This window comes from Lonchura striata, chromosome 28, assembly GCF_046129695.1.
Source record: "Lonchura striata isolate bLonStr1 chromosome 28, bLonStr1.mat, whole genome shotgun sequence".
In the NCBI taxonomy this organism is placed as follows: domain Eukaryota; kingdom Metazoa; phylum Chordata; class Aves; order Passeriformes; family Estrildidae; genus Lonchura; species Lonchura striata.
In genome coordinates, this window is record NC_134630.1 from 2,108,968 (window position 1) to 2,124,474 (window position 15,507).

General features: G+C 62.1%; 3 protein-coding genes across 3 annotated transcripts; all 3 read left to right on the forward strand.

Annotated features, from left to right (window-relative positions):
* The first annotated feature begins 3,290 nt into the window (after nucleotides 1-3,290).
* On the forward strand, nucleotides 3,291-6,021 carry LOC110469500 (uncharacterized). The gene is made up of 2 exons (XM_021528278.2): nucleotides 3,291-3,488; nucleotides 4,711-6,021. Exons 1-2 carry the CDS (start codon nucleotides 3,291-3,293, stop codon nucleotides 5,827-5,829), a joined length of 1,317 nt encoding a protein of 438 aa, XP_021383953.1. The 3' UTR covers nucleotides 5,830-6,021.
* Nucleotides 6,022-7,559: 1,538 nt separating this feature from the next.
* Nucleotides 7,560-11,085, forward strand: DOHH (deoxyhypusine hydroxylase). The gene is made up of 5 exons (XM_021528234.2): nucleotides 7,560-7,583; nucleotides 8,038-8,347; nucleotides 8,733-8,809; nucleotides 8,982-9,219; nucleotides 10,008-11,085. Exons 2-5 carry the CDS (start codon nucleotides 8,074-8,076, stop codon nucleotides 10,322-10,324), a joined length of 906 nt encoding a protein of 301 aa, XP_021383909.2. The 5' UTR covers nucleotides 7,560-7,583; nucleotides 8,038-8,073; the 3' UTR covers nucleotides 10,325-11,085.
* A 1,862-nt stretch (nucleotides 11,086-12,947) lies between these two features.
* Nucleotides 12,948-13,522, forward strand: SMIM44 (small integral membrane protein 44). The gene is made up of 2 exons (XM_077788723.1): nucleotides 12,948-13,188; nucleotides 13,305-13,522. Exons 1-2 carry the CDS (start codon nucleotides 12,948-12,950, stop codon nucleotides 13,520-13,522), a joined length of 459 nt encoding a protein of 152 aa, XP_077644849.1.
* Nucleotides 13,523-15,507: the final 1,985 nt, after the last annotated feature.

Sequence of the window (15,507 nt, forward strand, 5' to 3'; positions counted from 1 at the left end):
GCCCGCCGCCTCCAGCACGCGCAGGAAGCGGCGGCGCGCGGCGCCATGGCAACGCGCCCGTGACGTCACCACCGGGGCGTGACGTCACGGCCGGGCTCCGGTGCCTGTGTCCCTCCCGAGGGCACCGGGCCGCGACCTGCTGCGTCTGTGAGGGACCCTTTGAGCCCTTAAAAGGCCCCGGGGGGCAGTTCCGGGGTCCTTAAGGGAATTGTCTGGGCCTTGGCGGGTTCTTAGGAGGGCGTCTTGATCCCGGGAGGGGTCTCCTCATGTCCCTGAGGGGCTCCCTGAGTCCTTCAGGGGGTGCTTGGGTCTTTGGGGGGCTCCTTAGCAGGAGGTTCTTGGTCCCTGAAGGGGTTCTTGGGTCCTTAAGGGGGCTCCTCAGGTCCTTGGAGGGCCTCTCGGGCTCTGGGGGTTGTTCCTGGCCCCTCCAGAGGGTGTGGGGTTCCTGCGGCCCCCCCCAGAGTTTGCTGTGACTCAGTGTAGGACCCCCCCCCCGACCCCACAGAGTGTCTGTGTCTCCCCCATTCCTGGGCTCTGATCCCCATTGCTCCTCCCAGTGAGTTGTGGGGTGGGTGGGGGAAGCCAGCTGTGTGTGGCCACCCCCTCTTGGGAGGGCACTGGGGCGGGGGCTGCTGCTCCCCCAGAGCTCAGCCCCACATGGCCTGGGAGGAGCCGGGGCAGGGGCTGCCGGAGGACTCACAGCCCCGTGCCCTGCAGCGCTGGTGTGTGCTGCAACCCCCCAGTTCCTGCCCGTGCCCACAGAGGGGCTGCTGCCGGGGCCCGGGGTGCCTGTTGGCAGCAGCCTCTCCCCAGGCTGTCCATCTGCCATGCTCTGGTGACCCCAGTGACCACCTCACTGTTACCCTGCCCAGCACAGCCACCCATTCTGGCCCTACTGCAGCCATGCAGCGAGCTGCATGCAAGCCCTGATATTAATCTTGGACGGCTGGGTTATCGGTCCTGCAGCTCAGCATCCCATAATAATCAAGTCTCTCTTTAAGGCTCCCTTGTATGTTATTTTCAACAAGAAACAGCTGATAACTTCAGTCTTGAGAAGGAACAGATTCATTAATGAACTCCTGGAATATCCTGAGCTGGAAGGGACCCCCAGGGATCATCAGCCCAGCCCTGTCCCTGCCAGACCCCCCAACAGCCCCACCCTGAGCAGCCCTGAGAGCACTGTCCAAACGCTCCTGCAGCTCTGGCAGCCTCGGGGCCGGGACCATTCCCTGGGGAGCCTGGGCAGTGCCAGCACCCTCGGGGGGAAGAACCTTTCCCTGAGCTCCATGCCAAGGCCTGGCACAGCTCCAGCCCTCGCTGGGCTCCAGGAGCTGTCCCAGAGCAGAGCTCAGCCCCTGCCCCTCTGCCTCCCCTCGGGAGGAGCTGCAGCCCCGAGGAGCCTCCCCTCATCTCCTGTGCTCCAGCTGAACGAGCCAAGTGCCCTCAGCCGCTCCTCAGACCTTCCCCAGCTCCATGTCCCTCCTTGGGACACTCTCCAACTCCCTTATGGGTGATGGATCCTTTGGATCCTTTTGATCTTATGGTGCCCAAATTGCCTCCAGAACTCAAGCTGATTCCCTCTAATAGATCCCGGGGTCGAGGAACCCAGCAATTTCCCTGCAGGCATCCCCATGTTCTCCATTGTCTCAGGAGATCTATGGGATCTGCTCTGCCATGGCACGTCCAAAAACCAAACAGACTTTGGGAGAGTAGGCACCACTTTTGGGGTACCATCCATGCCCTGGCGTTACTCCCGGCCATACAGAAAAATTCAAGATACCACAGGTTTATGTCCAAAAAGGAGACAGAGGAGTCCTGTAACTTTATTCATGAACAAAGGGAGAGGCCGTGGGGCATTTCCCATGGGGCCTCTCAAATTGTTGGGGGATTCAGCCTCCTTTTTATCCTAATTTTCATGGCCCCATCACCCTCTCCATTTCTCCACTGGCTGACGTGTAGAACCTTCTAACTTCCTGTATTGCCTACTGTATGTCCCCCTCTAATATGCATCCCTCCTTTGTTTAACATATAATATTCATAGTTCTATTGTCTTTGTTCTTCTCCAAGTTCAGGAATTTAGCATGACCTTGGCTGAGCAGCAGTCCTTGTGAATTAGTAACACTTTCTGAAACTGATGATTTCTCCAGTTACTTCCTTATCTACAAATCCATGGCCCTCTCTACAAAGAGATTCACACAGTCTCTTTGTAAAGACACATTCATCTTATTCCTTTCACCAGGCACTGTCAGGGCACTGGCACTGCCTGTCTGTGGTTGGTCCTTTAGTCACTCTGCTGCCAGTCCTTGCCCATGCTGAACCCCGTGAGCTTTGTTCAGTCTTTTCCAGACTTTTTCGCCTTCCTGCAAATCCAAGGCAGATTTAGGATTTTGTTGTTGCGGTTTTCCTTGTTTCTGTAGTGCCAGTCCTTGCTGCAGCTGAACCCGGTGACCAGCCCAGCCCAGCCTGGAGGCAGGAGGGGAAGGGTTGGGATGGGGATGGTGGTGACTGGGCATGGGGATGATGGTGCCATGGGGATGAGGATGGTGGTGCTGTGGGGATGGGGATGATGGTGCTGTGGGGATGATGGTGCTATGGGGATGGTGGTGCTGTGGGGATAGGGGTGCTGTGGGGATGGGTATGGTGGTGCTGTGGGCATGGGGACGATGGTGCTGTGGGGATGGTGGTGCTGTGGGCATGGGGACGATTGTGCTGTGGGGATGGTGGTGCTGTGGGGATGGGGATGGTGGTGCTGTGGGGATGGTGGTGCTGTGGGCATGGGGACGATTGTGCTGTGGGGATGGTGGTGCTGTGGGGATGGGGATGGTGGTACTGTGGGGATGGTGGTGCTGTGGGGATGGGGATGGTGGTGCTGTGGGGATGGTGGTGCTGTGGGGATGGGGATGGTGGTGCTGTGGGCATGGGGATGGTGGTGCTGTGGGGATGGGGATGATGGTGCTGTGGGGATGGTGGTGTTGTGGGGATGGGCATGGTGGTGCCGTGGGGATGGGCATGGTGGTGCCGTGGGGATGGGGATGGTGGTGCTGTGGGGATGGGGATGGTGGTGCTGTGGGGATGGTGGTGCTGTGGGGATGGGGATGGGCAGGACGGTGCGGTGAGGTGTGGATGGAGATGTCTGTACGGTGAGATGCAGGCAGCAATGGGGATATCCGTACGCCACCGTGCAGAGCCGTGCCGCGAGGAGCGGAGCGGCGCCACCCCGTCCCGCCCCCGGTGCCGCCGTGACCCCGCCGCCGATCACTTCCAGGGCGGCCCCGGCTCCCGATTTGAAAATGCGGGAGCGGCTGCTGGTGCTCCTGTGCGCGCTGGCGCGGCGGCGGCGGCGGCGGCGCGCCGGGGCCATGGCCGGGAACGGCACCGGGAACGGGAGCGGCGGCGGCGGCAGGAGCGGCGGCGGCGGCTGGGACGGGCCGCAGCGGCGCGCCTGGCTCCGGCACTACTACAGCCAGCGGCAGAAGCGGCTCATGACGGTGACCGGGCGGGGCCGCCGGCGGGACTGGACGGGACGTGGGGACAGCCGCACACGGGGACGCGGGCACGGGGGACGGAGGGTGCGGGGATGCAGGGGATACGTGGGGATGGCGGGGACACAAAGGATGGGGGGGTCGCGGGGGATGCGCTGGAGTAACGGGGACACAAGGGGTGGGGGATACGGGAGACGAGCGGAGGTCACGGCGACACGGAGGATGGGGGATGCGGCACCGATCACGGGGACACAGGACGGGGGACGTAAGACACGGAACACATGGGCATGGGGGATTTGGGGCACGGGGCACACAGGTCACAGGAACACAAAAAAATTGTCGGGGGGGCGGGGCAGGATATAAAGGATAGCGGTGGGAAGGATGGGGAGCACCGGGAAGTCACAAGAGGGACATAAAGGGTGGGGGACATGTCCCAAAACACGGGATGTGGGACTGGAAGGACACATGGACACAGAGATCACAAAGGATGGGGAATGTGGGGTTTCTGTGGGACACAAAGACAGGGACACAAAGGACAGGACTTGATGGACACGGGATATGATCCTGGACACAAAAGATGGTGGATGCAGCAGACATGGGAATGCGAAGGAGGGGGTGACTTCAAAGGTGGGGAATGCATTGGGGGATACAAAGGATCCCTGGCAAGGACAAGCCGGGGGGGAACACGAGGAAAGGGAACACGAGGAACCTGCTGGCCTGGGCAGTGGCTGAAGAAGGTGACTAAAGCCTCTTTAGTTTAAAGTTGCATTGTGGAATTTAATCATAGAAAAACAATTCCTGTGGAGAGGCCAGAAGCTTCCCCTTCCAAATCATGATTCCCACCTTTGAGGAATGCTCTCTCCCCCTTCCAAATCAGGACTTGGCCCACTGTTCTCTCAGCAGCTGGAAATCCAGTAATGCTCACTAAAATACAAACCCCCAGAGGGAATGGCCACCCCAAACAAGGGCTTTTCCAGAAAACTCTGTCTGCAACAACTGAGCATCTTGTCTAGAGTCACATCTACTGACTGATGGGTTTGCAGTGAGCTTTCCCAGGAACAGGAAGATTTGATTGGTGTTAGACCAGTCAGGACCACTGGCCACCCAGGGCTGGCCATCCTCCTACCTTGAGCAAGTCTCTTGAGCTGGGTGGTCTTCAGCAGGGGGTCCCAGTGAAGTGCAGGGAAGCGTTGTCTCACATTGCTGTTGTCTCTCCCCTGCACTGCAGCTCCTCATTGCTCACCGGAGGAGAACCAGCTGCTGCTTCTACCCCCGTGCCTGGCCCAGCCTCAGGAGTACGGACTGGTGGGAGCAGGTGGTCCTGAAGGAGTTTGGGCCCCAGGACTGGCTGGAGAAGTTTCGTATGTCCAAGGAGACTTTCTTCTATATCTGCAACCAGCTGCGGCCTGGGCTGGCTCCGCACAGCGCCCACTTCCACCCCACCCTGCCACTGGAGAAGAGGGTGGCTGTGGCCCTGTGGCACTTGGCCACCAACGTGGAGTACCAGACTCTGAGTCCTCTCTTTGGCGTGGGGCCCTCCACAGTGCAGAGCTGTGTCCGGGAGGTGAGCTATGCGGTCGTCTTGCTGTTGAAGCCGCTTTACCTCCGGCTGCCTGACGAGAAGGAGCTGGAAAACATGGTGCGCATCTTCTGCACACGCTGGGGCTTCCCGCACTGCATCGGGGCGCTGGACAGCCTGCACATCCCCATCCACCCGCCCCTGCGCCTCACCGCCGACTACTGCAACGGCCAGGGCTGGCACTCCATCCTCACACAGGCCACCGTGGATGGGCTGGGGCAGTTCTGGGACGTCTCCACTGCCTTTCCAGGCAGCATGGAGAACAGCGCTGTCCTGGAGAGCTCCAGCCTGTGGGTGCTGGCCAAGGAGGGCCGGCTGTGCCCCAACCCTCCCAAGCATTTCATGGGGAAGGCGCAGAAGTACGTGCTGCTGGGCGATGCCACGTACCCCCTGCAAGACTGGATCCTCAAGCCCTACCAGGAGGACGAGAACCTCACCCAGCGCCAGCTGCAGTTCAACTACCGCCTGAAGCGGGCCCACAGCGTGATCGAGAACGCCTTCCTGCGCCTCAAGGCGCGCTGGCAGATCCTCCTCAAGTGTGACGATTGCAGCCTGGAGCTGCTGCCCACCCTCGTCCTTGCCTGCTGCATCCTGCACAACGTCTGCGAGGCCCACGACAACCCCTTCAACGAGGAGTGGCTGGAGGGCACCGAGCCCACTGAACTGCCCAAGCCCTGCCAACCCGCGCCGGCCGCCATGGAGGACGACCGGGCTGAGCAAGTGCGGGAGCTCATGTGCCAGTACTTCGAGAGCTGCGGGGAGGGCTGATGGCCCGGGAGCAGCTGCCCTGCACATCTCTGCTTGCACACTCACCGTGGACTCTGGCAGACTGGCCCAGAGCTACCAGCTGTACCAGGCGGGCCCAGGGCGGGGAGGGGTGGCCGTGTCACGCTCGTGCTGGGTATGCTGTGCAGGTTTCAGGCAGTGGAATGTATTTTGTGCCCATTCTCTCCCCCAGGATCTAAACTGTTTGGTGTGTGTTGTGTGCTGCAGGAGTACAGTGGGGATTAGGGCTGGGAGGGGGCAGCTGCTGGGATCTCTCCTCTGTCTCAAGGCCTCTCCATTAGACCAAAATCAGCAAGAGCCTTGAAATAAGGCAAAACTCCTTTGGAGGTTTGAAACTTGCTGTGTAAACACACATGGAAAGAAGAGGGAAGGAAGAGGCAGAGCAGTGACTTGCAAATGCACACCAGCCTGGAATGAAACTGCATCTACAAACTCAGGGATATGCTGCCCTGAGGGTTTGTCCAGTCTAGCACTGCCCAGCCCCTCTCCAGAGAGGTTTACCCAGCCTGGAACACCCTGAGCCCCTCTCGGGAGATGTTTGCCCAGCCTGGCACCCCTGGTTCTTCTGCAGTTTGATTTTGCCCAACCTGGCACCCCTGATCCATTTCCTGATGGATTTTGTCCAGTCTCTCACCCTGGGTCCCTCTCAGGGTTGGGTTTGCCTAGCCTGGCACTGCCCAAAATCTCTCCAGTGGGATTTCTCCCAGCCTGGAACATTCCCAGGTTCCTCTCAGGGTGGGCCTTGCCCAGCCTTGCACCCTCTCCTGAGAAATGTTGCCCTCCTTGGAGCACCCCAGCCCCTCTCAGGGTGGGTTTGCCCAGCCTGGCAGCCCCAACGCCTCTCCAGAGGGTCTGTGACAAATTCTTGAGTCCCTATGGCCCATTCCTGAGTCCCTGTGTTCATTCCCAAGCCCCTGTGGTCCATTCCCGGTCCATGTGGTCATTCCCAGTCCCTGTGGCCCATTCCCGATCCCTCTGGCCCATTCCCAGTCCCTGTGGCCCATTCCCGGTCCCTGTGGCCCATTCCTGGTCCCCGTGTTCATTCCCCGTCCCCGTGTTCATTCCCTGTTCATTCCCGGTCCCCGTGTTTATTCCCGGTCTCCGTGTTCATTCCCGGTCCTGGTGTTCATTCCCGGTCCCCGTGTTCATTCCCGGTCCCCGTGTTCAGTCCCCGTGTTCATTCCCAGTCCCCGTGTTTATTCCCGGTCCCCGTGTTCATTCCCGGTCCTGTGTCCATTCCCGGTCCCCGTGTTCATTCCCGGTCCTGTGTCCATTCCCGGTCCCCGTGTTCATTCCCTTTTCATTCCCGGTCCCGGTGTTCATTCCCGGTCCTGTGTCCATTCCCGGTCCCCGTGTTCATTCCCTGTTCATTCCCGGTCCCCGTGTTCATTCCCGGTCCCCGTGTTCATTCCCTTTTCATTCCCGGTCCCGGTGTTCATTCCCGGTCCCCGTGTCCATTCCCGGTCCCCGTGTTCATTCCCTTTTCATTCCCGGTCCCGGTGTTCATTCCCGGTCCCGGTGTTCATTCCCGGTCCCCGTGTTCATTCCCGGTCCCCGTGTTCATTCCCGGTTCTGCGGTCCCTGAGGGTCCGGCCGCGCTCGCAGCGCCCCCTGGCGGCCGCAGCGCCTCAGGCGCAGGGCGGCAGCGCCCCCTCGTGGCTGGCCCCGCCCGTGCGAGTTGCGCAGGCGCGGTCGCCGCGCGGTCACGTGGCGGAGCAGCAAGATGGCGGCGCGCGGTGAGTGCGGAACCGGCGGCGCCGGGCGCTCCCCGAGCCCTCGGGACTCCCCGGGACCCCCGAGCTCCCCGGGGTGCCCCGGCGCTCCCCGAGCTCCCCAGGATCCCCCGGCCCTCCCCGAGCCCCCCGGGGTGCCCCGGCGCTCCCCGAGCCCCCCGGGGTGCCCCGGCCCTCCCCGAGTCCCCCGGGATGTCCCGGCCCGGCGGCTCCTCTCGGGCCCCGCTGCCGCCGGCCCGGCGGCTCCGTCCGTCGCGGTCGCGGCGGGCGGTCTGTGTCCACCTCGGGTATCCGGTGAAACCGAGCGTGCGAGGACGCGCGCTGTGGGGTCAGCCCCGGCCCCGGGGTCCGGTTCTTTGGCACAAGCCGGGCCGCGGCCCTTCCCGCCCGCCCTGCCCCCGGCCACGGGACCCGCTGGCGGCTGAGGCCGCGCCTTGACTGCCTTTCCCGGACGCAGGAGTGTGACCGAGAAGCCCCCGAGCTCGCCCGCGCCATGGTGACGGAGCAGGAGGTGGAGGCCATCGGCCGCACGCTGCTGGATGCGGCGCAGCCCCTGCCCGCCCGGTTCCGGGCCCTCTTCACCCTGCGCAACCTGGGCGGCCGCGCGGCCGTGGAGTGGATCAGCCGCGCCTTTGGGGACGGCTCGGCGCTGCTGAAGCACGAGCTGGCCTTCTGCCTGGGCCAGATGCAGGACGAGGCGGCCATCCCGGTGCTCATCCGCGTGCTGGAGGACACGGCCCAGGAGCCCATGGTCAGGCACGAGGCAGGTACGGCAGCAGCTCCTGCGGCTCTGGGGGCAGGGCAGGGGCTGGCTGGCAAGTGGGGCTTGAGGTGCTCACCCCACTGTACAGAGCAGCTCGTGGGGGCCTGATCCGGCTTGGATGTCAAACCCTGAGTCACCTAACATCTCACCACCTTCCCTGGCCACACCTGACAGGACAGGTTGGCCAGGCTCCGCTGATCCTGCTGGTCAGGCTTCTCCCATCGTGTTTGTCCTGTTTGGAATTGGTCAGTCTGGCCTGTGCTCGCATTTGCCCCATTTGGGATGGGTCAGTTGAACTTGTGCTTTAGAGCAGGGCAAGGCATTGCCAGAGGACACAGCAGGGTTCTTCTCACACAGCCACCTTCATTACATCCTGGTACATCCTTCAGGTGAAGCCCTGGGTGCTATTGGGAACCCTGACGTGCTGGATATCCTGAAACGCTATTCCCAGGATCCTGTGGTCGAGGTGAGGTTCCTGAGGGGTCATTTCCTCTGGGTGCAGCTCTGCTGGCCTCGGAGGCAGGTCCCACGCTGGCCAGGTGGGTGGGGACATCCCAGTGCCATCCTGCTGCCACTGGGCTTCTCCTGGCGCTGTCCAGTGCTGTCCTGCAGCCCGGGCTGTGTCCCTGTCCCCACAGGTGGCAGAGACGTGTCAGCTGGCCGTGAGGAGGCTGGAGTGGCTGCAGAACAACAAGGAGAAGCCAGGCAGCAGCCTGTACCTCTCTGTAGATCCTGCTCCCCCCGCTGAGGAGACGGATGTTGCCAAGCTCCGGGAGATCCTCCTGGATGAGTCCCAGGAACTGTTTGAGCGCTACCGGGCCATGTTTGCTCTACGGAATGTGGGGGGCCAGGCTGCAGTGCTGGCACTGGCAGAAGGTGAGGGCCTTTCCTTGCTGCGGGTCTATCCAGGCTAATCTGGGACAAGCCCTTCCCAAATCCAGGACTGCCAGAGCTGCTCTCCAATGTTTGTATCTAGGGCTGCTGTTCCCTGCTACATTACAGAGTGCTGGGTGGTCTCTGGTGTTCCAGAGTCCCCTTGCCACCCTCCAGACCCCCTTCCCTGAGGGAGGGAGGGCACTGGCTGTGATGGTGGTCTAGGACCAGCTGGTCTGACCCATTGTCAGACCTGGCCTGGGGTTTTTGGGGTCATGCTCTCCTGGCCTGGAAGGTCAGGGGCTGCTGGTGTTTGGGAATAGTTCTGGAGAGGGGAATGTCCCTGATTGGGAAAGGGGCAGATCACAGCCCAGGAACTGTTTGGACCATCCCCAGCGTGAAGGAAATGGGTCAAGCTCTCCAGCCATCTGGGACTGTTGAGGTCCATAAGATGGGATCTGTCAGCTCCTGCTCCAGCTGCTTGATCTCAGAGGGCTGGAGTCCCTGACCATGGAGTCCCTGCCATCCCCTGGAACATTATTTGGTGGGGCAGAACCGGGGCGGCGGGGGGCAGCAGCTCTGCTGGGGGGTGGGCACTGGGACGTGGCTGCGATCAGAGATTGGGTGGGATCGGGGAGCAGGGTGGGACGCCCCTTCCTGCACGTGGGGCTGGGGCGGTGACCCTTGGCATCGCCAGCTTTCAGGCGGGGGCTCCATCCAGGCGTCCCGGTGTGTTTTGGGGCATCCTGGTGAATTTTGGGGCATCCCAGCTCGCTGTCCCACCCCCGCAGGGCTGCGCTGCGGCAGCGCGCTGTTCCGCCACGAGATCGGCTACGTGCTGGGGCAGCTGCAGGACGAGGCGAGCGTGCCGCAGCTGACGGCGGCGCTGCGCAGCCGCGCCGAGAGCCCCATGGTGCGGCACGAGTGCGCCGAGGCGCTGGGCGCCATCGCCCGGCCCTCCTGCCTGCGGGCCCTGCGCGCCTTCGCCGGCGACGAGGAGCGCGTGGTGCGCGAGAGCTGCCAGGTGGCCCTGGACATGTACGACTACGAGAACGGCGCCCAGTTCCAGTACGCTGACGGGCTCTGCAAGCTGCACGCCTCCTCCTGAGCTGCACTGGGGGCACTCAGGTGGGTGTGCTGCCTCCCAGCCCCTCCGCTGCCAAAGGCGGATCTGTGCCTTGCCACGCAGAGCTGGAGGAGGGACTGGGTTTGCTCTCTGGCACAATTACAACCACCTTTTCCCTCCAAATCCGGGCTGAGCTGCTACTTGCCTCCCCACTCCTCCTCGCCAGCCACTGTTTCCTGGATCTGCTGCTTTTCTCTGCCAGGATCAGCGCTGCCTGCCCGCAGCATGGCTTGGGGCTTGGACCAGGTGGGCTCTGCTTGGCACGTCAGAGCCTGCTGAGGCTCTGCAGGGCTTGGGCCTGCCCTGGGTTGGTGCTGCGGTGTTGGCAGCTCAATTCTCCCCAGCTGAGCTTTGCTGGGGGCTAGGATGGGCTTTGGGCACCCGCTCTTGTGGGCTGTGGTGTTAGGATGCTTCGAAATTGCTCTCAGTGATGTTGCTGAGCCGGGGCCCTCCTCGCCCGCGCAGTGGGTTTGGCTTCTCCTGTTGGGACAAGCTGGAGCTGAGCCTGTGGCAGCCTCTGCCCCAGCATGGCAAAGTTGGGAAGATACGGCTGGGTTTTTTTCTGCAGGGAAGGGCGCTGCCATTAGGGTGGACAGGGTGAGGCAGAGCCTGCCTGGGCTTTCCCCCGTGTTTAACCAGGGCCAGGAGGGCTGAGGCTGCTGCTGGCACCCAAATACCTCAGTCAGCCCAGCCTGGGCGCTGGGGTTTGGGGTTTGGCATGGAATAAAGCATTGGCCCAGGAAGCTGGAGTGAGTCGAGCTGTGATTTACCTGTGCCCAGGTGTGGAGTGCACCCAGTGTCATGGGGTCAAGCAATGGGCAGGAGCCTCGGAGCTGCCAAAATTAAGTTATAGAACCATTGAGATTGGAAAGGACCTTTAAAATCGATCAGCTACATTGGGGAGGAGCAGGGAGGGGGGTCTCTGATGGCATGAGGTGAAACCCCAGGCCTGGGGAGGAGGATGATCTGTCTGAGGTGCCCTGGTAGGTCCCACTGCCCTGCAGGGCCTGGCATCCTGCTGGGAATACCTTTTCCCTTTGTCCAAGGGCTCCCTGTGAGTCACTCCCGGGCTCAATCCTCTTAGTCCCTGAAGCCAGGTCAGCATCCCTAGGCTCTGGTGCTCAGGGCCACAGCCAAGGGGCAGCAGTGGCTATGGCCCAGTCCTACCCATTTCAGAACCCCATGAAAAGGGCTCTTAGTGAAGATGTGACCAGTTTTGGTCACCTGTACACACTAGGAGTCAGTGACAAGTACCTGAGTGCTGTGGGGGGTAGGGCCACCTGTATGTGATGGGGAGGGTGAGGGGCTCCAGACTGCACTTCCCCAGCACTGGGGACAAACATCTGATGCTTTCACACTGTTTGGAGCCAGCAGCTGTTATGGATTGCTTGTCCTCTTTCCCTCACTCTCCATAGCCCCTGGATGATGGGCAGGACCCAGCTGGAACTTTGGGCTCTGGGCTGTCCCTGTGTCATATCAATCCCCAGCACAGTGAGATGGGTGACTTCCCCCAGGCCACGTTATCATTTCCACTGTTCCCTTCTTGGCACTGGGCTCCAGCACCCTGGAGTTTGCCAGGCTGTTTGTCCCCACTTATCACCAGGCTGGATCCCTGTGCCCCCACCTTTGCTCTCCAGCTTTTCCACAGGTGACTCACTCAGACCTTGCAGGATTGTTTCCCAATTGTTCTGTGCCAACATTTGTCTCTGCTCCCCTAACACCTTTTAAGACAAAATTGGAACAAAAAGCATTTCTGAGGCTGGGGTCTGGGCAGGGGTGACCTGGTGCAGCAGAGCTGGGAGGTGCTGGACTGGAGCAGGGCTCAGCCTTGAGCCTTGACTTGGCACTGAATTCCACCAGCATCTTCAGGGTGTGTTGGGAAGTGTTTGGGATTTCTTCAAAGCTGCTGCTGGTCTGGGCTAAAACCTCCACCCTCTTGGTGTGGGGGGGAATTGCTTTTGGGGGAAGTGTGGACTCAGCACCCCTCTGCAGGCTGCTGTGCCCTGGGGAGGTGATACTGGGTGCTGGGGTGACACGTGGCAGCCTCTTGCCATGGGCTGCTCCCCTGTACAGCAGAGGGGGCCCCGTGGGAGCCCCGTGGCTGAGGCTGCATCCCCCTCCCCTCTGCCCATCGCCTCCGGCTCCAAGGGTGCTGTGTCCTCTGGGATCTCAGCCATCTGCTCCAGGGATCCGGGGCCTGCTGAGGGATTTAACCCAGCCCAGGGGAGGGAGGAAAGACCTCGGGCATCCCTCCCCATTCCTGTCTTTGGGAGTACTCCAGCTGCAGGTGACTCCCCACTCCCAGGGGACAGGGGTACCAGTGGTGCTCCCAGAAGGGCAGGATTTGGGGACCGTGACCCACATTGGAGCCCACTGGTCACCTCCCATGCTGAGGCAGCCAGGCTGTGCCTGGATTAGCAGGTGCTAAGCTCCTTCTCAGCAACACAGCTCTGTCGGCGGGTGAGTGGCACTGCCACCGGCCATGGGGACACCACTGTCCCTGTGAGCTGCCAGCACCGAGGAGCCTTGATGCCACATTCCCTCCTGCAGTCTCCTGCAGGAAAAGGCTTCAGTGGCTTGAGGTGGGGTGCAGGGATAGCTGGCCATGGCCCTGGCGGGGGGTTTTCCCCTCCCTGGCACCGAGGGGGCACGGGGGCCACGGCACTTGCTGCAGTCCCCCCCTGAGGAGGACGGGGTGCTGTACGTGGATTACAAACCCCCTGCCCTGGACAGCATCCACTTGCCCCGCCACGTCCTGTACCTGACGATGGCAGCAACGCTGGTGCTGGTGGTGGCATATGCCATCGTGGGGCACCTCATCAAGGACCTGGTGCACGACTTCGCCGGTGAGTGCTACCCCCAGCGGGGTCGGGCTTTGGGGTGGGGCCAGGGGCGTCCCCCCGCCTGAGACTGTGCTGTGGCAGGGCTGGTGCTGCTGACAGCTCCGTCTCTGCCCCTGCAGACTGGGCCTTTGGGCCCAAGCCGGAGGAGAAGGCAGGGACGGCCGAAGGCCCCGTGCCAGAGGCAGAGTGGCTGGAGAAGGACGAGGTGCTGGTGGAGCAGAAGGTGGAGGATGAAGGCAGCAGCATCCTGCCCAGCATGGACATCCCGCTGCAGCTGCTCGCTCCACGCAGCTCCGTCTCCTTTGCTGACTCCCCCAAGAAGAAGAGGTTCTTCTAGGGTCAGGGCACACCCCTGCCACCAGCTGGACCCTGCAGCCCTGCCTGACCGTTGGGTCACGGCATGGCCCTGGCCATGGGCACTGCCGAGCGCTGGCACACAGCCTCCCCCTCCCTGCCCAGCCCTAGCGCTGCTCTCGGGGCTCCTCTTGGGCTGTCACGCCAATAAAGCCACTTGCCCCAGCCCTGCTCGCCCCTTGGCCCAGCACAGTGCGGGGGTGGCAGGGCTGGGGCATCCCAACTTTGCCTGGGGTAAGAGCATCCCTTGGCGCAGCCATGCCGCCCCTGGGCATGGGTGTATAAAGGGGGGTGCTTGGGGTGCAAAGCCATGGTGTGGGGACACAGCCCGCGGTGGCAGGGGGCACGGACACAGGTGCACGCGTGCACATGGGAAAATGGATCCCCCTCTGGACGGGCCGAGTCAGCGTGGGCACATGGCCAGGGACTGACGGATGGACAGCTGGATGCTGAGGCTGGCGGTGCCCCCACCACCAGCAGTGCCTTGGCACTGCCAGACCATGCTCAGTGGCACCCAGAGATGGCCCCAAACCAGTCTGGGGGGGACAAAGCACCCTGAAGCCTCATTTGAGTTCTGAGTGAGGGCACTGGGCATGGGGGCTTTTTATGGACCTGCAGCCCCTGTCTTTAACCCAGGCTGAGGCTGGATCCCTGTGCCCCCAGTCTCCTTCTTCACCCCTTGAAGAATTGCCACAGGCAGGGTGGCCCTGCCAAAGTCCACTGTACCTCCCTGGGGTGCTGGTGGCCACCCTCTGCCTCAGTTTTCCTTGTGCCCTGGTGGGTGGTCACCCTGCCATGGTCTCCCTGAGCTAATCCTGTGAGTATTTCACTCTTGACAGTATGTAGGCACACACTCCCTGAGGACGTGAGGGGTCCCACCTGGGATTGTCTGGGGGCAGCTGGCTCGTGCCCAGGGGAGGGCTGGGGGTGGCCTGGCATTGCTCACCCCTCTGTGCCACCCCATCCCCATGGGATCTGCCCCTGCCCTGCCAGCAGGGAACAGGGGGAACCAGGCAGGGTGGGTACTTCTCCAGCCATCTGTTCTTCACCTGTGCACCCACCCACCCACTGCCCACCTGTCTGTTTGTCTCTGCCTCCATCCACCTGCCTGCCCTGGGGGTTGTCCCCAGTCCTGGGCACAGGGACATGCCTGTCCTTTGCCGCTGTGCTCCTGGAAGTGGTGGCCACTGGGTGCGGTGGGGTGTGGGTGCCTGAGCCAGGGGAGTGGTACCACGTGCCGGGGTGACGGGAGTCACGTTGCCATGGTGCTTGGTGCCACTTTGTCCTCTTGGGGCCAATAAAGGCGCCTGTTGCCTTGGGTGCAGAGTGCAGGCACCATAGCAGCAGGTGGCAGAAGCTCACCTCCGGGAGCAGGATCCAGACGTGCCCAAGCCCTCCGCCCAAAAATGCCAAAGCTCTTGCAGCCCCTCTCGCTCCTGGTCCTGCTCGTCCTCGCTTCCACCGCCCAGGGACAGGCTGGTAGGTGCCCCTGTGATCCTCTGTGCCCTGGGGTGCTTGGGGAGGTGGCCAGGCCCCCTCCCCCAGGCATCAGATCAACTCCTGGGAGACCTTTCTAGTGGGACCAGACTGTCCCAGTGCTCCGACAGTAACTTTTAAGGGCAGAGCAGAAAGATCTGGAGACAGCCACCTGCTGTCCCAGTGCTCCCCACTGCACTGGGGACAGGTGAGCTGTGTCGGGAGTGGTTTCCTTGGTACCCAAGGGACACTGGGAAGAGGGAACAGTGAGTGCCAATGTCCCATCCCATGGGGGGGGTCCCATCTCCTGGAGGACGGAGCTCCCCTGAAGCTGTCTCCATCCCTGTCTTTTCCTTTGCCTGTTCCCCGGCCATGCAGGCACGGGCCCCAAGGTGCTGCAGCCGTGGCTCATTGGCCTCACGACCGTCGTTGTCTTCCTCTTCGTGGTTTTCGTGGTGCTGCTCATTAACCGGCTCTGGAGCCTCAGGAAGA